The sequence below is a fragment of the Epinephelus fuscoguttatus genome, linkage group LG7 (genome assembly GCF_011397635.1).
Source record: "Epinephelus fuscoguttatus linkage group LG7, E.fuscoguttatus.final_Chr_v1".
Classification (NCBI taxonomy): Eukaryota; Metazoa; Chordata; class Actinopteri; order Perciformes; family Serranidae; genus Epinephelus; species Epinephelus fuscoguttatus.
In genome coordinates, this window is record NC_064758.1 from 47081860 (window position 1) to 47102925 (window position 21066).

General features: G+C 46.4%; 1 protein-coding gene across 1 annotated transcript; it reads right to left on the minus strand.

Annotated features, from left to right (window-relative positions):
- Positions 1-78: 78 nt before the first annotated feature.
- Positions 79-20238, minus strand: LOC125892445 (ADP-ribosylation factor-like protein 8A). The gene is made up of 7 exons (XM_049582471.1): positions 19800-20238; positions 16655-16735; positions 13807-13880; positions 9118-9211; positions 6226-6293; positions 5998-6068; positions 79-4768 (listed from the first exon to the last, which is right to left on the minus strand). Exons 1-7 carry the CDS (start codon positions 19920-19922, stop codon positions 4716-4718), a joined length of 564 nt encoding a protein of 187 aa, XP_049438428.1. The 5' UTR covers positions 19923-20238; the 3' UTR covers positions 79-4715.
- Between the last annotated feature and the right edge of the window lie 828 nt (positions 20239-21066).

Below are 21066 nucleotides of genomic sequence, written 5' to 3' on the forward strand. Positions count from 1 at the left end.
CGTCCTGCAGGTAAGGATATATCGGATCTGTAAGTCTGACTGAGGAACAAAATCTGCTGATAAAGATGGCATGACTCGGATGAAAGCTTTCTGAGGTTGACGCTCATGTGTCGACATGTTTTTAAGGTTTCAGTTGTACGTTATTTATTTATTTTTTTTACAGTAGGCTGTTCAGGTTGTTATAAAACGATGATGATGATTCCAAGGAGCGTTATCTTAAGAATAAAAAGGTTGGTAGTTTAGATTCTGTCAAAGGTTTCCAGTTTCACTGTTTCTGATTTTTTCTAGACGTGATGAAAAAGAGGATCTGTTTGGTTTTGTGGTGCTCAGTGTTCTGTCTGGATTTGTCGTGTTCTGGCGGTGACTGCGGAGATCTGCGGTTTCTGATGAGGAAACGAGCATACAGGATCACAAAGTTTGTTCGTGCAGGATCACAGGACGTCATTAAAAAATCTGGGCAGACTTTCCAACACGACGACCATAAAGCAGCGAATCATCTGTGATAAGTTCTGTTAGCACAAGGTCATTCTGCTATTGTCCTCGGACAGGAAGTCGCATGTGAAGACACAGTTTGTTTTATTGCACTGTTTGTAGTAGACTTCCTGTTGTGTCCTTACTTTACTGATCTGTAGTTAATATTCAGGTCGACCCGTTGCGTTACGGCCGTCTCATTGGCGAGGTTGCACCAGATTAACCAGTTCCTTCATCAGGTCCCACATAAATACGATCCCTGCCCTTAGCATGCAAACAGAAGAGACCAGAGCCAATCAGAACACAGCTGCAGGGGAGACTTCAGCGTTCACACATCGGACCTGATAAATACCCACAGCAGTTGTCTGAAGGTGCCGCTTGGCTGTAACGGACACTTGTCAGCTGGTAAACTTGGTCAAAGTGGCTGGTGAATCAGAGTTTACCAGGAGACATGTCCACCTCAGGCTCTGACCTCACGTTCCTCTGCGCTCAAACAATGAACACAAGACGGTTTTAGTGTTAACAGGATTTCTAAAAAATACATTTAGGAAACTGGATCGAGCTGGTGGCCTGAGGACGTCAATACGCTTCAAACTGCTCGTCAGATCAAACGGTGCCTGAAATCTTCTTCCCACGCTGTAACTGGACGAGCGGCGTCCGACCATTTACGAAAACATGGGTTTTACTTCTATGTGTCATGTTTGATGTGAACGTCTGAGTGAAGCACCAGGAATGTCTGAGAGGCGCCTGAGCGTGTGCTCTTAACTCGTCTCAACTGTTCATGGTTTCTTCCTTACAGGAGTGGCATGTTAATTTAGTGTCATCTCTCATCATCCCCCCACCTACGACATGAACACATGAACGTCTCTATCTACAGTCAGTGTTTGGTTGGTCCGTTCTGGGCTACTGTAGAAACATGGCGGCGCAACATGGTGATCTCTGTAGACGAGGATCTGCTCCCCGTAAAAGTCTCATTCTGAGGGAACCAGAACACAACCATTAGATTAAATTCTGACTCACTGGAGCTTTAAGACGTGTTCAAACAGGACGCCATCATTCTTTCAACAAGTTTGTCTGAAGCGTACTGAACCTGAGTCTGTGTCTCTACATCACAGAATCCTGTTTCACACCACGTTAAGTCTCTGCTGGATATTATTCAAATATTAAAAAAAGACGACGTGTGACGCTGAAGCTCCTGCTGCAGTCTGACGGCCTTGATAAGAAATAATCACTGTGCTGGCTAATCAACAGATCAATAATGTCACCGGGGGATCAGGAGGAGTCAGACAGAAAACACCAGAACCTGAATGCTGGAGCAGCCGGAGAGGATTTTCAGTTCAGTTTGTACGTGTTTGAGTTAAACGTTGTCCGGTCGGTGAGTTGTGCTTGTTGTTGTTTGATCAGTGAATCTCCGGCTGCTTCAGACCGACGGCTCCAAGTATCAACCTCCTACTGTCGGGTTAAACACGGTCGTCTGACAGCTTCAGCTGCTGGTCACTAAATATTATGATCAGGATAACCTGTGTGTGAAAGACTCACTGATGACAGGTGTTGGACTCCATCAGATAAACTACACCTGAAAGACTTCATCTATAAACGACTGTGACAGGATCAAACTCTGAGTTTCATCTCCTGCTTTCACTGGTTCGATCTCGCCTTGTTGGGAGATGAATTTGAATTCTCAGGAGTTCTAATTTAAACTGAATTCACATCCTTTCCCACGAGAATGCTCGTGACTGAGACGTCACCAGCTCAGCTCAGGTGATTCACTCCGACACACCTGCTTTCCGCTGCAGGTCCACACGTCTGTAAAACATGTTTGAGCCATGAAGCAGGCGTGATTTTTAAAAACTGACCACTGATTTGACTGAATGAGTTCAGCTGGGGTTTGTAACCCCGTGTAAAATGGATGCTGAGATAATCAACAGGAAATATAAGGATAACTTCCTCGTCTTTTGTATTGTCACATCACAGTAAACTGGACGTAACACACCACCTGTTGTCTTGATTCCAGGGACACGTGACAGACTTTTAATACATCAGCAGACTTTCAGCAGGTTCAAGAAAATACTGAAAATAATCTTTAGTTACTTCCTTGATAAAACGGGCGGAGCAGGAAGTGAAGTGGCGGTCACTGTGAAGCTGCACGGATCGTGTCCAACCTGACAGTGTGAGGCGGATTTAATCTCAGTGCTGACAGTTTGACCGCTCTGAAACAAAATGATCTCAGTACAGAACAACAAACAGACATGTAAATGTTCCTTCCTTTTCCTGTTTGTTCTGCGATCTGATTGGCTGCTGTCAGGACCAGGGCACGTCCGAACATGATGTAAATGAAACAAACAGGAAATAAACACAGAATGAGGATGAAAGCATAAAGCGGATGATGACCTTTGTACAAAGGGGTGTGACTGACACTCTGATCACATGATCTGATGAAGAGGATGTGCATCTGATGAGTGCGAGGATCGCCTAAATAAAATGTGTGACCAAAAAAATCTTGGAAATAAAACTAACATTTAACATGACTGAGTTTTAATGATGAATTCATGACATCACAACATGAACGTTGTGTTTGATCAGGTGACGGCCCCGGTCCAATCAGCAGATGTCTCAGAACAGAAAACACTGGCACATCGGACTTATGAAGTCGAACAAAAGAAAAAAAAAAACAGTAAAAAATAATACAGATAAAAAAGAAATAAAAACGTTGAACGGAAAAAAACTTTTCTTCTTCTTCTTCGTACCACTTTGTTAAATCTGGACCGACCAGGTTATGTCTCAAAAAGAAGATTATTAACATTATTCTCATTATTAATATTTTACAAAAACAAAATCAACAGTGCAATAAAAAGTTTTAATCCCTCGCTCGGCTGGAGAGAGGCTGACAGATGGCGAGAGGCGGGGCTTGGCGATGAGGAGAGAGAAAGTAGGTAACATCCAAAAATAAGAAAGGAAGGAAGGAAGGAAAGAGGGAATACAGAGGAGGACAAGCCGTTTATAAGAGACAAGGAGGAGGAAGAGAAGGAAGAGGAGGAAGAGGAAGGAAGAGGAGGAGGAGGAGCCTCAGTGGTTACGGGGGCAGGAGGGAGTGGAGGATAATGGGAAAACTTGAGGATCCACACAACAGGCTCCAGCTAACGATGCTAACAATGTTAAGAGTTGTTCAGGTTGTGTGGATCTGTGAAGACGCACCGACGACACGTTTCTGTTTCACGTATCAAACATAAAATATAAAATCTGATTTCTTTTTCTGATCCATTTGAACATCACAGACTTTACTGTCGACTGTTTTCGACTGTTGAAACTTCGAGACAAATTAAAACTTTTTAAAACTTTCTGACATCGCTCAGGATCAAATTTAAGACCAATTTTAAAATAGAAAAGAGCAGAAAAAATAAAACATTAGTTTCTTTGTGTTAAAGACGATTTTCACCCAAGTGTTTACGTTAACATAAAAAACGACCTGTTGGGAACTACGTGGCGTCTGTCAGCGAGTTTCCATCTCACTCTGCCTTCACGGGTTTCAGAGGATGGACTCGATAAATTATTTTTTTTTAAAAAATACATATTATAAATTATTTTAGGATTTCACAAAACAAAGCCAAAATAAAAACATGAATAAAATCCTGCGTCTGAACATCTTGCAGCAATTTGATTTAAAACCAGCTCAGGTTTTATTTTTCAAAACATGAAGCTTCTTTTTAAGAGTTTTTCTGAGGATCTGCAGAACCTGAAAATGTTCAAACATGTTGATGTTCAGTGATTTGGGTGAAACTTTAACTTCAGATAATATCACCTGTGGACCAGATGGTGACGTCACCTGTGACACACCTTTACAGAGAAGAAGCACCAGTCAGTGAAACGCACGACCTGAAGCTAAAGGTCAGCTGAGATCCTGATGGACATCTGCTCTTTACTACGTGTGCGCCAACACACAGGTGTCTACTAACACACAGGTGTGCTGTGTGTTAAGAGGAAACAGGAAGTAGATGAGGAGGCTCGTCACAGTTTGATATTCGATTCAACAGGAAACAGAAAGGGGACGTCGGTGTGTCAGGTCAGAGGTAATGGACAGTAACGGGGGATCAGGATAGGGTTGATGGGAGAGGGAGGGGCTTATGAGCAAAGTTTTCTGAAGGGGAGGTGATCAAAGAGAGTGTGTGTGTGTGTGTGTGTGTGTGTGTGTGTGTGTGTGTTAGGACAGGTGGGTGTGGCCTATTCTGCTGGGGGCGTGTCTGCTCTCAGGAACTCCTCTTAGTCCTGGAGTGTTGGATCAACCACTGAAGAGTGATGTCTGCAGAGAGATACAGGAAGTGATGTCAGCAGACAGGAAGTGACATCTGTGTGAACACAAAACATTTAATCATCACATTCACGACGTGGAGGTAGGTGTGTGTGTGTGTGTGTGTGTGTGTGTGCTCTCTTATAACATTAAATAATTAAAGATATGAGTGTGTTTCATTCAGAGTCTCCGCCCCCTCACACGGCGTCTGGACCTGAAGCGAACTCAATGAAACAAACAGACAGAACATGAAGAGGATTCAGGTCAGAGAGCGCAGCCGTCTTCTCACGCTGTGATGTCACAGCGTCTCTGGAGTTTCTCTCTGCAACAGTTTGTTCATCCAGGTATTCGCTGGTCCTTCTGAGAGCGTAGGACTGACCAATGAGGTCACCAGTACACCGAAGCTCGCACAAACTTCAGGGTCACATGGAAACACCCAACTCAACAGAACAAAGACCACCACATAAAGATCACTATAACATCACTGTGACATCACTTCTGGGTAAAAACTGGCAGCTGATTCTGGAGCAACTCAAAATCATCAAACATAATTTTTTTTTTTCTGTCATCACTTTCAGCTGTGACGTCTACAGATAAAGAGGTGAACATGGTGGTCCGACCGACACCCAGCACTCCTGCTGTGGTCATGTGATAACATGATCTGTGTTACTCTGTCATCGCCTGGACAAACAAACCTGATCTGAATGGTCCGACTGCTCAGCCTGTGATGTCACACTGAACAGTTCATACAAACAAACGTCACACTCAACCGCACACTTCCGGAGTGACACACCCAAACCACAAACAGCTGCAGGTTCGTTGTGATGTTACAGGATGGAGTTTTATTATTTATTTGATTCAAGTCTCGACCAAGCATCAGACCCCAAGCAGCATCAGACCCTGACCCAGCTGCTATACTTCTTCTTTGAGTTGGCTGCTAACTGCTAACAGCTGCTGATCTTCTTCTTTGAGTTGGCTGCTAACTGCTAACAGCTGCTGATCATCTTCTTTGAGTTAGCTGCTAACAGCTGCTGTTCTGCTTTTTTAAGTTAGCTGCTAACTGCTAACAGCTGCTGATCTTCTTCAGCCTCACAAACTAACCCACCTTCACTGATGCTGAGCTGTAGCTCTGTGTGTTTCACAGTGATCTCATTGAAGTGAATGAGGAGAATATGTTTCTGCACACGGTGCGTACATAGATCAGGAAACTGTGTGTGTGTGTGTGTGTGTGTGTGTAATACCGATGTTGTCTTTCTCCTTGCAGGAGATAGAGTAACAGCAGATCTCTCTGTCCTGGATGGCTGACAGGTTCCTGATGAGAACACACACACGCACACACACGCACACACGCACACACACACACACACACACACACACACACACACACGCAGAGTCAGTTCCAATAAAAAACAGGTAAACAGTCAAACCTTAATCTGTGATCAGATCTATGTGGATCAGTCAGAACTCACATCCGTTCTATGAGCTCCTTCTCGTCCAGAGCTCCTGGTAGGTCCCTCTTATTACCCAGAACCAGAACCTGCAGACACACAGGAGAAAAGACATCAGAGACCAGAGACAAGAACCAGGGAACAGGACCAGAGACTAGGACCAGGACCAGGAGCTGTAAAGTTGTCCATCATGGTAGCAGTTAGCTGCTAGCTAACCGTAGCTAACTTGTTTGTCCATTGTTTGGTCTGTGACGTAATAGGTCAACAGGAAAAAGGTCCAATACTAACAAGCTGAAAGGGGGCATATCTCCACCTATCGTAGAGGAGTCGCACATACTTGGCTCAATAAATGGATTCCCCTCCCGTGCTTGTATACTGGGACAAGGACAGTAGGCCAGTTAGATGTCCTCGTCCAGCTGGAACATGGAGATGGATTGAGTCTCATCTGGTTTTTTTCTCATTATCTGGTCTGACTAACCCGCCTCATTGGCCGTCTGATAACCACTACTACGATGCTGATTATCAACTAGGTCAGTCAACTCTGGGTTTTCCTTTCCAGCCATGGGGGCGTTCGTGTTAAAGGGGCGGGGTTGTTAATTGCCAGCGTCATCATCAGACCCATGAATGAAGGAGCTGCTTCATATGAAATGAGATGAAATGGTAGAGACAGTGTTTTGTTGACAAGACAGCAAAATGTCAGTGACGCGGGATGTAAACAACAAATTGTAATCTTAAAACATAAGATCTAGACACACTGAAAAAACACCATCCAACAATTCCCCATCCGAGCCTTAAATGACGTGCAGATGTCACTGAGCTGTACGTAACGTTAGAATAGAGTACTCTTTCGCTGTTTAGTTGGAAGATGATGATGATGATGATGATTGTGATGAAGATGATGAAACTTGTCTGAATATGTCACATAAACATTTTAGAGTAACACCAGACTGTTTCTGCTGCTAAAGTAAAGAATGGAGCAGTAGTTAATGACTGATGAGGTCTGTCTGACTAACATGTGACATTTATAATAACAGGAGCTGATTAACAGTGTGAGGATTATTTTACTAATAAAATATGATCTGTTTTATCATCACACAGGTGTCTCATGTCTTCTGAGCTGCAATGATGAATCAGACAGTAAAAGCAGCACCACTGTCAGCAGTCACTGAAATAAACTCACTAATTTCAAATCCTCCTAAATTCATGTGTTTAGTGTGTAAACGATCTCCGTGTTTGTTAGAAGCTATTTTAAAACCAGTGGAAATATGAAATGATTCTAACTGACCTGTAACAACATACAGGCTCCTCTCCTTTACCTGTCACTCCACACTTTGTCCATGGATACTTTTTTCTTGAGTGATCTGATTGGTCAGAGGTCGGGGTGTTGATAGGCTGTGATCCCTTAACCTGAAGTTAACCTGCTCTGGAGCAGGGCCCTATTTCAGGAAGCAGGCTCAACAAACTCTAAGCCTAATCCCAATCTCCGGGTTGACTGAGCCTGAGCTGGGAAACTCTGAGATTTCGGTTCCAGAACAGCTGATCAGCATTAGGGGGCAATCACACAGAAATGAGACGCTAGAGACGCGGACGCTTCAAAGACCCTTGAAACACTGGAAGCACTTATTCAATACGCGCTAGACAGAAAACCCCCAGCAAGGAACACCTGTGGAGCGGGGGTGCATGCGCAACACACACACACACACCTCCTGTCATCTCCCTATGTCTCCCCTTGAATATTGTGTTTCCCTCAAAGACAGTAGAGACAGTACTAGCTTACATGAAACTATCACGAGCTATCAAATCAAATCCAACTTTGTTTATATAGCACTTTTCATAAATAAAAATGCAGAACAAAAACCAGCCCTCTCACATATCCCACTGTCTGAAAGTTAACTAGCTGCTACAACGATATCGCCATCGTCAATTACACTGTACTCACCAGACAAATTTGTTGCGCTACTCGCACAACTCCATGCGTGTCCCCTTCTGTGTTCGTTCAAGTACTGAGGTGTGCGTGTTTTGTATAATTCTTAAAAATCAAAGTCAGGATAAATTTCTCGTCTTCGGATTGCATTGTGTTGTCTGACGCTCCTTACTGCCGTAACTGACCAAACTGCCGTAACTGCCACAACAAAACAGTAAGGAGGATTTGATTGGCTGCCTGGGCCAATGACGACAATGACGAATGGTGCTACTGGCGTCTGACGCTCAAAAGTTGAAAATATTTTAACTTTTCAGCATCTACGCGCGTCTAAAAAGAACCGTCTACAAAAACACCCGTCTGAAGAGACGCAGTTCTTTTTTTACATATTATTTTTTGGGCTTTTGTTCCCTGGTTTATGTCCAGGGAAAACCACAACAAGGGTCCAAAGTCTTTTCAGAGCCAGAGACACTTTTCTTACGGGCCGACAAACCGCTGTCTCTCTGATGTGTTCAGTGTCTCTGATGTTATAAAGAAAAGAATCAAAGGACAATGCATAAAATGTGCTGTGATGATAATGTAAATCCAGGATGTGTAATATGTGATATATGTGGGTGGAACAGATTGTTAGATAAATGACAGAGTGTGAGGTCAAACAGTATCTTTCATATAGACACTCCTCCAAGGAGACATCCAAACAGGCTCTAATCACCTTCTCCTTACACAACAGCCTCTGAATACACTGGGCCTCAACCTCCACCACTTCATTCACATCAGCTACCATGGTGATTTATCCCAGTAAAAACCAGCTTTGTAGGACTGAAACCCAGAGTTAACCCTGAAGTTATCTGGCTAACTCCCCATCCTGCTTGGTAGTACAGGCCTCTGATAAGGGTGAGTACAAAAATAGAATGAATAGAAAATAAATAAATTTTTAAAAGTGGGTGTGGCCTGTTGGGCTCACGATCAGTGTGCCTTGGGTGTGTTCTTACAGGAATCCCCTGCAGCTGCGGTTTGTCCAGCAGGTTGTGGAGTTCGTTCTTGGAGGCTTCGATCTTCTCTGGGTCTGCTGCATCCACCATGTACCTACAACAAGAAGACACTGTGAGAATATCTGTACGTTCTGTCCCTGTCTTCTGTCCTCTGATCCTTTACTGTCCTCTCAGCTCTGAATCTGTCCTCTGATCCTTTGACTGTTTCCTAATCTGCTGCTGAACTGGACCAAACACTGAATCCAGAATCACTCTGACCTCTGTTCATCTGAATTGCTCTCTGTTACAATCAATCTGACCCTGTCCCCACAGCTTTCTATCCCATACAAATATATACATAGATGCCACATCGAGTGCCTCAGCGCGTACTTGCCGGCCGCCATCTTCGATGGGTCTCGCTTCGCCTCCACAGTGCATTCACTTCTACTGAGGAAGGAACTGTATGCACAAGTAAAATAGAATAACTCACTGAATTTTTAACTGATTTTCATGCGGTTTGGTTTGTTACAAACGGCACACATGTAGTTATGATACAGGATGCTTTCGTACATTAAAAATGCAGGATTTCATGCTTTAATACTTTCTGCAGATAGCAACAGCATGTTATTTAGGTCTCAACACAGTTATTTTATTCACCTCAACCCCAGAGTGGGAGGGATAGGCTATGCTGTATATACTGTATAAACACAATATACACAATACAAAACATACTATAGCATATTAATAATATAGCATATTAATAAATGTATTAATATATTTTAATAAAGAAAAAGCTTGATTGTTGATTGAGTTTATTTCTCACACACACTCTCTTTTATACCCACAGCCATCAGACCTAATAATTCTTTGTTAAATAGATGATCTTACAGACTTCTTTGAAATTTCCTTTGGGGATTAATAAAGTTCTTTTTATTCTTATTACACTGACTGCTGTGATCCCTCAAAAATAGTAAAAAAACATTTTCAATATTTACATAAACACTGAAATTAATTTTGGTATTGGTATTATAACTATGAAAATGGGACTGTGGTCAAGATAATTTGAAAAAAAGATACAGAAGGATGAGCAGCAGGGGATATTTGCAGCACAGCTGGTGGAAAAGTGAATATGTGCACAAAGGTGCGCTATACATAATATGCTATACTGTGTTTTGTATTGTGTATATTGTGTTTATACAGTATGTTTATACCGTATATAAATACTGTGTATGTGTACATACATATATATATATATATATACACAGTATTTATATACTGTAAATAATGTGTGTGTGTGTGTGTGTATATATATATATATATATATATATATATATATATATATATATATATATATACATACAGTACAGGCCAAAAGTTTGGACACACCTTCTCATTCAATGCGTTTTCTTTATTTTCATGACTATTTACATTGTAGATTCTCACTGAAGGCATCAAAACTATGAATGAACACATGTGGAGTTATGTACTTAACAAAAAGGTGAAATAACTGAAAACATGTTTTATATTCTAGTTTCTTCAAAATAGCCACCCTTTGCTCTGATTACTGCTTTGCACACTCTGGCATTCTCTCCATGAGCTTCAAGAGGTAGTCACCTGAAATGGTTTTCCAACAGTCTTGAAGGAGTTCCCAGAGGTGTTTAGCACTTGTTGGCCCCTTTGCCTTCACTCTGCAGTCCAGCTCACCCCAAACCATCTCCATTGGGTTCAGGTCCGTGACTGTGGAGGCCAGGTCATCTGCCGCAGCACTCCATCACTCTCCTTCTTGGTCAAATAGCCCTTACACAGCCTGGAGGTGTGTTTGGGGTCATTGTCCTGTTGAAAATAAATGATCATCCAACTAAACGCAAACCGGATGGGATGGCATGTCGCTGCAGGATGCTGTGGTAGCCATGCTGGTTCAGTGTGCCTTCAATTTTGAATAAATCCCCAACAGTGTCACCAGCAAAACACCCCCACACCATCACACCTCCTCCTCCATGCTTCACAGTGGGAACCAGGCATGTGGAATCCATCCGTTCACCTTTTCTGCGTCTCACAAAGACACGGCGGTTGGAACCAAAGATCTCAAATTTGGACTCATCAGACCAAAGCACAGATTTCCACTGATCTAATGTCCATTCCTTGTGTTTCTTGGCCCAAACAAATCTCTTCTGCTTGTTGCCTCTCCTTAGCAGTGGTTTCCTAGCAGCTATTTGACCATGAAGGCCTGATTCGCGCAGTCTCCTCTTAACAGTTGTTCTAGAGATGGGTCTGCTGCTAGAACTCTGTGTGGCATTCATCTGGTCTCTGATCTGAGCTGCTGTTAACTTGCGATTTCTGAGGCTGGTGACTCGGATGAACTTATCCTCAGAAGCAGAGGTGACTCTTGGTCTTCCTTTCCTGGGTCGGTCCTCATGTGTGCCAGTTTCGTTGTAGCGCTTGATGGTTTTGCGACTCCACTTTGGGACACATTTAAAGTTTTTGCAATTTTCGACTGACTGACCTTCATTTCTTAAAGTAATGATGGCCACTTGTTTTTCTTTAGTTAGCTGATTGGTTCTTGCCATAATATGAATTTTAACAGTTGTCCAATAGGGCTGTCGGCTGTGTATTAACCTGACTTCTGCACAACACAACTGATGGTCCCAACCCCATTGATAAAGCAAGAAATTCCACTAATTAACCCTGATAAGGCACACCTGTGAAGTGGAAAACCATTTCAGGTGACTACCTCTTGAAGCTCATGGAGAGAATGCCAAGAGTGTGCAAAGCAGTAATCAGAGCAAAGGGTGGCTATTTTGAAGAAACTAGAATATAAAACATGTTTTCAGTTATTTCACCTTTTTTTGTTAAGTACATAACTCCACATGTGTTCATTCATAGTTTTGATGCCTTCAGTGAGAATCTACAATGTAAATAGTCATGAAAATAAAGAAAACGCATTGAATGAGAAGGTGTGTCCAAACTTTTGGCCTGTACTGTATATATATATATATACATACATATATATATATATTTTATACAGTCTATGATATATATTCCTCCCACTCTGGGGTTGAGGTGAATAAAATAACTGTGTTGTGACCTAAATAACATGCTGTTGCTATCTGCAGAAAGTATTAAAGCATGAAATCCTGCATTTTTAATGTACGAAAGCATCCTGTATCATAACTACATGTGTGCCGTTTGTAACAATCCAAACCGCGTGAAAATCAGTTAAAAATTCAGTGAGTTATTCTATTTTACTTGTGCATACAGCTCCTTCCTCAGTAGAAGTGAATGCACTGTGGAGGCGAAGCAAGACCCATCTAAGATGGCGGCCGGCGAGTACGTTGTCTTTGATAGGCAGCGGCAGTCAATGCGGCGTCTATGTATATATGTCTGGGTTCCTTTCCCTGCAGCTTCCTCTCCCCGCAGCTTCCTGTCCCCGCAGCTTCCTCTCTCTGCAGCTTCCTGTCCCTGCAGCTTCCTGTCCCCGCAGCTTCCTCTCCCTGCAGCTTCCTGTCCCCGCAGCTTCCTCTCTCTGCAGCTTCCTGTCCCCGCAGCTTCCTCTCCCCGCAGCTTCCTGTTTCTGCAGCTTCCTATTCCGCAGATTCCTGTCCCCATAGCTTCCTGTCCCCAAAGCTTCCTATTCTGCAACTTCCTGTCCCCACAGCTTCCTATTCCGCAGCTTCCTGTCCCCACAGCTTCCTCTCTCTGCAGCTTCCTGTCCCCACAGCTTCCTGTCCCCGCAGCTTCCTATTCTGCAGCTTCCTGTCCCCACAGCTTCCTATTCTGCAGCTTCCTGTCCCCACAGCTTCCTATTCCGCAGCTTCCTGTCCCCACAGCTTCCTCTCTCTGCAGCTTCCTGTCCCCACAGCTTCCTGTCCCCACAGCTTCCTGTCCCCGCAGCTTCCTGTCCCCACAGCTTCCTGTCCCCGCAGCTCCCTGTTCCTGCAGCTTCCTCTCCCCGCAGCTTCCTGTCCCCGCAGCTTCCTGTCCCCGCAGCTTCCTCTCCCCGCAGCTTCCTGTCCCTGCAGCGTCCTCTCCTTGCAGCTTCCTGTCCCCACAGCTTCCTGTTCCTGCAGCTTCCTGTCCCCACAGCTTCCTGTTCCTGCAACTTCCTGTCCCCACAGCTTCCTGTTTCTGCAGCTTCCTATTCCGCAGCTTCCTGTCCCCATAGCTTCCTGTCCCCACAGCTTCCTGTCCCTGCAGCTTCCTGTTCCCACAGCTTCCTGTTCCTGCAGCTTCCTGTTCCTGCAACTTCCTGTCCCCACAGCTTCCTGTTTCTGCAGCTTCCTATTCTGCAGCTTCCTGTCCCCATAGCTTCCTGTCCCCACAGCTTCCTGTTTCTGCAGCTTCCTATTCTGCAGCTTCCTGTCCCCATAGCTTCCTGTCCCCACAGCTTCCTGTTTCTGCAGCTTCCTATTCTGCAGCTTCCTGTCCCCATAGCTTCCTGTCCCCACAGCTTCCTATTCTGCAGCTTCCTGTCCCCACAGCTTCCTATTCCGCAGCTTCCTGTCCCCACAGCTTCCTGACTGATAATGAACAGGTCTCTGCTGTTGGATCACTCGTCTGTTTGTTGGACAGCAGAAGGAGCTGGTGATCAAACTCCTCTGTCTGTCCACTCTCATTAAAGTCTCTGGTCCTCCTGTCAGGTTTGGACGAAGCAGAGACGTCCCAGCGGCCCGTTGAAACAGGGACAGTAACCAGAGTTTAGGAAGGACTTACACGATAGCGCTGACTCCTCGACAGTAACGCTCCCACATGCTCCTGAACCTAGGCTGTCCTCCGATGTCCCATAACTACAGAAACATAGAAAGGACACAGTCAGACAGAACACAGTCAGAGAGGACAAAGTCAGAGAGGACAGAAAGAGGACAGAGAGAGGACACAGTCAGAGAGGACAGAGAGAGGACACAGTCAGACAGGACACAGTTAGAGAGGATAGAGAGGAAAGAGAGAGGACACAGTCAGACAGGACAGAGAGAGGACACAGTCAGAAAGGACACAGTCAGAGAGGACACAGTCAGAGAGGACACAGTCAGAGAGGACAGAGAGAGGACAAAATCAGACAGGACAGAGAGAGGACACAGTCAGACAGGACAGAGAGAGGACACAGTCAGAAAGGACACAGTCAGAGAGGACACAGTCAGAGAGGACAGAGAGAGGACAAAATCAGACAGGACAGAGAGAGGACACAGTCAGAAAGGACACAGTCAGAGAGGACAAAGTCAGACAGGACAGAGAGAGGACACAGTCAGAAAAGACACAGTCAGACAGGACAGAGAGAGGACAAAATCAGACAGGACAGAGAGAGGACACAGTCAGAAAGGACACAGTCAGAGAGGACAAAGTCAGACAGGACAGAGAGAGGACACAGTCAGAGAGGACAAAGTCAGACAGGACAGAGAGAGGACACAGTCAGAAAGGACACAGTCAGAGAGGACACAGTCAGACAGGACAGAGAGAGGACAAAGTCAGAGAGGACAGAGAGAGGACAAAATCAGACAGGACAGAGACAGGACACAGTCAGAAAGGACACAGTCGGAGAGGACAGAGAGAGGACAAAATCAGACAGGACAGAGAGAGGACACAGTCAGAAAGGACACAGTCAGAGAGGACACAGTCAGACAGGACAGAGAGAGAGCACAGTCAGACAGGACACAAAGAGGACACAGTCAGAGAGGACACAATCAGAAAGGACACAGTCAGAGAGGACAGAGAGAGGACACAGTCAGACAGGACACAAAGAGGACACAGTCAGAAAGGACACAGTCAGAGAGGACACAGTCAGAGAGGACAGAGAGAGGACACAGTCAGAGAGGACACATAGAGGACACAGTCAGAGAGGACACAGAGAGGACACAGTCAGAAAGGACAAAGTCAGACAGGACAGAGTGAGGACACAGTCAGAGAGGACAGAGAGAGGACACAGTCAGACAGGACAGAGTGAGGACACAGTCAGAGAGGACAGAGAGAGGACAAAATCAGACAGGACACAGTCAGAGAGGACACAGTCAGACAGGACAGAGAGAGGACACAGTCAGACAGGACAGAGAGAGGACACAGTCAGAAAGGACACAGTCAGAGAGGACACAGTCAGACAGGACAGAGAGAGGACACAGTCAGAGAGGACACAGTCAGAGAGGACACAGTCAGACAGGACAGAGAGAGGACACAGTCAGAAAGGACACAGTCAGAGAGGACAAAGTCAGACAGGACAGAGAGAGGACACAGTCAGAAAGGACACAGACAGACAGGACAGAGAGAGGACACAGTCAGAAAGGACACAGTCAGAGAGGACACAGTCAGAGAGGACAGAGAGAGGACACAGTCAGAAAGGACACAGTCAGAGAGGACACAGTCAGACAGGACACAGTCAGAGAGGACACAGTCAGAGAGGACACAGTCAGACAGGACAGAGAGAGAACACAGTCAGAGAGGACAGAGAGAGGACAAAATCAGACAGGACAGAGACAGGACACAGTCAGAAAGGACACAGTCGGAGAGGGCAGAGAGAGGACACAGTCAGACAGGACACAGTCAGAGAGGACAGAGAGAGGACACAGTCAGACAGGACACAAAGAGGACACAGTCAGACAGGACACAAAAAGGACACAGTCAGAGAGGACACAGTCAGAGAGGACACAGTCAGACAGGAGAGAGAGAGGACACAGTCAGAGAGGACACAGAGAGGACACAGTTAGAGAGGACACAAAGAGGACACAGTCAGAGAGGACACAGTCAGACAGGACAAAGAGAGGACACAGTCAGAGAGGACACAGTCAGAGAGGACACATAGAGGACACCGTCAGAGAGAACACAGAGAGGACACAGTCAGAGAGGACACATAGAGGACACCGTCAGAGAGGACATAGTCAGAGGGGACAGAGAGAGGACACAGTAAGAGAGGACACAGTCAGACAGGACAGAGAGAGGACACAGTCAGAGAGGACACAGTCAGCGAGGACAGAGAGAGGACACAGTCAGAGAGGACACATAGAGGACACCGTCAGAGAGGACACAGAGAGGACACAGTCAGAGAGGACACATAGAGGACACCGTCAGAGAGGACATAGTCAGAGAGGACAGAGAGAAGACACAGTAAGAGAGGACACAATCCAAATTAATAAAAAGGAGACAGCTAATATTCAGTTAAAACCTGACAGTGGTACACGGGGTAAATTGAGTACAATGAGTAAACTGGGTATACTGGGAACAAGGGGAATACTGGGTATATTGGGTACACTGGGTACACCGGCTACAATGGGTACACTTGGTACACTGGGTATATTGGGTACACCAGGTATACTTGGCACACTGGATACACTGGGTATACTGGGAACACTCTGAGTTTTACAGACTGTATGTGTTCACTGTCTGAGTTCTGTGTCGACACAAACACTTTCACACTTTCACACTATTTTATATTTATTTATCTGAAGTAATCACATGTTCTCATGACATCCTGCAGCTCCACTTTACATCCCTGACTGATATGTAACATGTGATCAATACTGATCAGTGTGTGTGTGTGTGTGTGTGCGTGTGCGTGCGTGCATTCAGAAGTACACACCTTGATGGTGACGTTGCCCTTGGTGATTTTCCTCATGTTGAATCCGACTGTTGGAATCATGTCTTCACTGAACTGTCCAGACTGAAAGACACAGAGACACATCGTCACTAATCAGGTCCTGGACCGGTCTGTGTGTCCTCAGACATGATCAGGACCTGGACTGGTCTGTGTGTCCTCAGACATGATCAGGACCTGGACCTGTCTGCGTGTCCTCAGACAGAGGACGTGTACTGTCAGTGTAGAGATACCAAAGGACCTGGACCATGGATGTATAAAGAGACCTGGACACAGCATTGGGGGCAGAGCCTAGTTCACTGTGGTGACAGATAACGGGTATGATCAGCGCTGCTTGAGCATGGCTCTGCCCACAGAGCAGACTTCTACTGACTAAGCAGCTACTTCCTGTTTAGCATGGCCCTGATCTGAACGTGAATTAAATGATTAAATCGCTCAGCTCTAAAAACACGTTCCAAATGATCAATCAAAGCCTGAAAGCTGCCATCTTGTTTTCTTGGACCAAACAGTGACCACATTTGGGTGAGAGGGTGGAGCTGTGGAGGAGGGAGGGGTGGGGCCCGTCAGCGGATAACCTGACAGTTGAAGATGCCACGCCCCCTTAATGATGTCATAAAATGTGAAAAATGTGAGCTGTAAACATGTGGACATGGACGTCTGTGGGGATGGATTCAGAGGACATGGAGGTCTGTGGGGATGGACTCAGAGGACATGGATGTGTGTGGGGATGGACTCTGAGGACATGGACGTCTGTGGGGATGGATTCAGAGGACAGGGGGGTCTGTGGGGACAGATTCAGAGGACATGGAGGACTGTGGGGACAGATTCAGAGGACATGGACGTCTGTGGGGACGGACTCAGAGGACGTGGAGGTCTGTGGGGACGGATTCAGAAGACAGGGAGGTCTGTGGGGACGGATTCAGAGGACATGGAGGACTGTGGGGACAGATTCAGAGGACATGGATGTCTGTGGGGACGGACTCAGAGGACGTGGAGGTCTGTGGGGACGGATTCAGAGGACGTGGAGGTCTGTGGGGATGGATTCAGAGGACGTGGAGGTCTGTGGGAACGGATTCAGAGGACATGGAGGACTGTGGCGACAGATTCAGAGGACATGGACGTCTGTGGGGATGGACTCAGAGGACATGGACGTCTGTGGGGACGGATTCAGAGGACAGGGAGGTCTGTGGGGACGGATTCAGAAGACAGGGAGGTCTGTGGGGACGGATTCAGAGGACATGGAGGACTGTGGGGACAGATTCAGAGGACATGGATGTCTGTGGGGACGGATTCAGAGGACGTGGAGGTCTGTGGGGATGGATTCAGAGGACGTGGAGGTCTGTGGCGACAGATTCAGAGGACATGGACGTCTGTGGGGATGGACTCAGAGGACAGGGAGGTCTGTGCGGACGGACTCAGAGGACGTGGAGGTCTGTGGGGATGGACTCAGTGGACAGGGAGGTCTGTGGGGACGGATTCAGAGGACAGGGAGGTCTGTGGGGATGGACTCGGTGGACAGGGAGGTCTGTGGGGATGGACTCAGAGAACATGGAGGTCTGTGGGGATGGATTCAGAGGACATGGACGTCTGTGGGGATGGACTCAGAGGACATGGACGTCTGTGGGGATGGATTCAGAGAACATGGAGGTCTGTGGGGATGGACTCAGTGGACATGGAGGTCTGTGGGGATGGACTCAGTGGACATGGAGGTCTGTGGGGATGGACTCAGAGGACAGGGAGGTCTGTGGGGATGGATTCAGTGGACATGGAGGTCTGTGGGGATGGACTCAGAGGACAGGGAGGTCTGTGGGGATGGATTCAGTGGACATGGAGGTCTGTGGGGATGGACTCAGAGGACAGGGAGGTCTGTGGGGATGGACTCAGTGGACATGGAGGTCTGTGGGGATGGACTCAGAGGACAGGGAGGTCTGTGGGGATGGATTCAGAGAACATGGAGGTCTGTGGGGATGGACTCAGAGGACATGGAGGTCTGTGGGGATGGACTCAGAGGACAGGGAGGTCTGTGGGGATGGACTCAGAGGACATGGAGGTCTGTGGGGATGGACTCAGAGGACAGGGAGGTCTGTGGGGATGGACTCAGAGGACATGGAGGTCTGTGGGGATGGACTCAGAGGACAGGGAGGTCTGTGGGGATGGACTCAGAGGACAGGGAGGTCTGTGGGGATGGACTCAGAGGACATGGAGGTCTGTGGGGATGGACTCAGTGGACAGGGAGGTCTGTGGGGATGGACTCAGAGGACAGGGAGGTCTGTGGGGATGGACTCAGAGGACATGGAGGTCTGTGGGGACGGACTCAGAGGACATGGAGGTCTGTGGGGACGGACTCGCTCAGGTTGATACTTAAAAACGAAGTCTTTCCGGGTCACATGACGTCACGTGGTGGACATGTCACTTCCTGTGGACGTGTCCAGATGGTTATGTGTCATTATCAATCTGTCCCAGAATAAACACGGAGTTCACTGCGACGCTGCATCTCACACCTGTAAACACCGACCATGTGACCACGTCCAGATTCATTTAACACTGCAGATATAAGTTTGATATAATGACCTGATCTAATGACATCATCACACTCAGTGGTTGTTGAAGACACACTCAGGTTCAGTCTACAGTTTATATCTGAGGTGTGTGTGTGTGTGTTTTATTGAAGTTAAAACCGTCTCAGTTCATAAACACACTGAAGAGTAAAGACATCTGTGTCAGTGGGTCACCTGAACATTACAGTTGGAGCAGAGGTGGAGGACAGGTGAGTCTAAAGTGACACCTGAGACAGAGGAGGTCACTCTAACACCACACCTGAAACCCCCATCTCCGGCCTTGCTGGGGGGTCCAGGTCCCTGAAAGGCCTCCACTCTGACAGAAGCCCGTCCTGCTGGGTGGAGGTGGAGGTGGAGGAGCATCATCTAGTGCAGATGTGACAGCAGCTGTATTCAGACTGATGTCTCATCAGGACATCAGAGGGCTGATGTCTCACAGTGTGTCCTCTCATGGACAGACTATGGGACACCGACGGCTCGCTGACCTCACCTCCACCACCACCACCTCCTCCACCGCAGGGTAACAATGGAAGCAGCCAGATGCTAACGGACAGCTGGCGGATGAGACTCACCGCTATGACGTTAACGAAGGTGGTCTTCCCGGAGTACTGCAGCCCCACCAGGGTCAGCTCCATCTCCTCCTTCCAGAACAGCGCCTTGAACCAGTCCAGCAGTTTGTTAATGAGCGCTATCATCTTCACCGTATGACGATGCTAATGCTAATGCTAATGCTAGCTGCGGCTGCTGCTACGGCTAGGTGGCTATGCTAGCTAGCTAGCTGGCTAACGCCCCGACAGTTGTTGATTTTCTGGCCGCTGTCAGTTACCGTGACAACCACAGACGGTTACCGCAGACCGGACGACACCGACAGGCTCCGTTTGACCCGAAGATGGTCTGTGATGAGTCGGTGTTTTCAGGCTGTGGTGTCCGTTTTCTGATGTTTGCTAGCTACGCCTTTTCCAACCAGCACCGTCAAGTCACATATGATACGTCACAGCACATCCGGTACACCCTTTCAAAATAAACACCTAGCGTTCATATACACACACAAGCCGTTTCTCAATACTCAAGTTCGGCAGTTCGGACTTGTGGACTTGGCAAGTTCGGACCTGGCAAGTCCACGCGAGAGTCCGGACTTCCCAAGAACGGGAGGACGGGAGTACAGTCATTTCTGCTTTTGGAACAGTAGCGAACTTCATGATGTCACCACCTCCGCTTGCCTTGGCTGTTGTAGCCTACTGTGTTGTATACATGCATTTATAATAAAACAATATACACACACAAAAACATATAAATAGCCAAAATATTTTCATAAAATGTCTTTTAAAACATTATTCTCGCAGCTGGCTTCTAATTATAATCAAAAGTCAAGTGCGGGGGGAAAGTTTGTGGAGAGTTGGTGGTTATTGTTATCGTGAGCATTGGCGAGATGGAAATCAAAAATCAATAACGGATCGGAGAAGGCGTCTTGGCGCAGTTATTGCAGCAGGACTGCTGTACCTGCAGGCTGAGGAGGAGGCTGCCCAGCTGAGGAGGCAGATCCCAGAAAGACAGCGGAGGATTAGGATGAGACGTGCGATGCTTGCATGTCTGTTCGATATGTTTGTCCAGTTGTGGACAAAGTACCCAGGAATATCACAAAAAAGAACAAAAACTCGGTCACAAGTCAAAGTGCTGCATACCAAATCTGATTTGAGTAAAAGTATCTGGGTATTGTCAGCAAAATGTAGGACTACTTCAAATTAAAGTTCAAAGTACTCATGATGCAGAGTGACCCAATTTCAAGTGTTATGATCATCATATACATGAATACGTATTGAGTATTAATCGATCAATTTA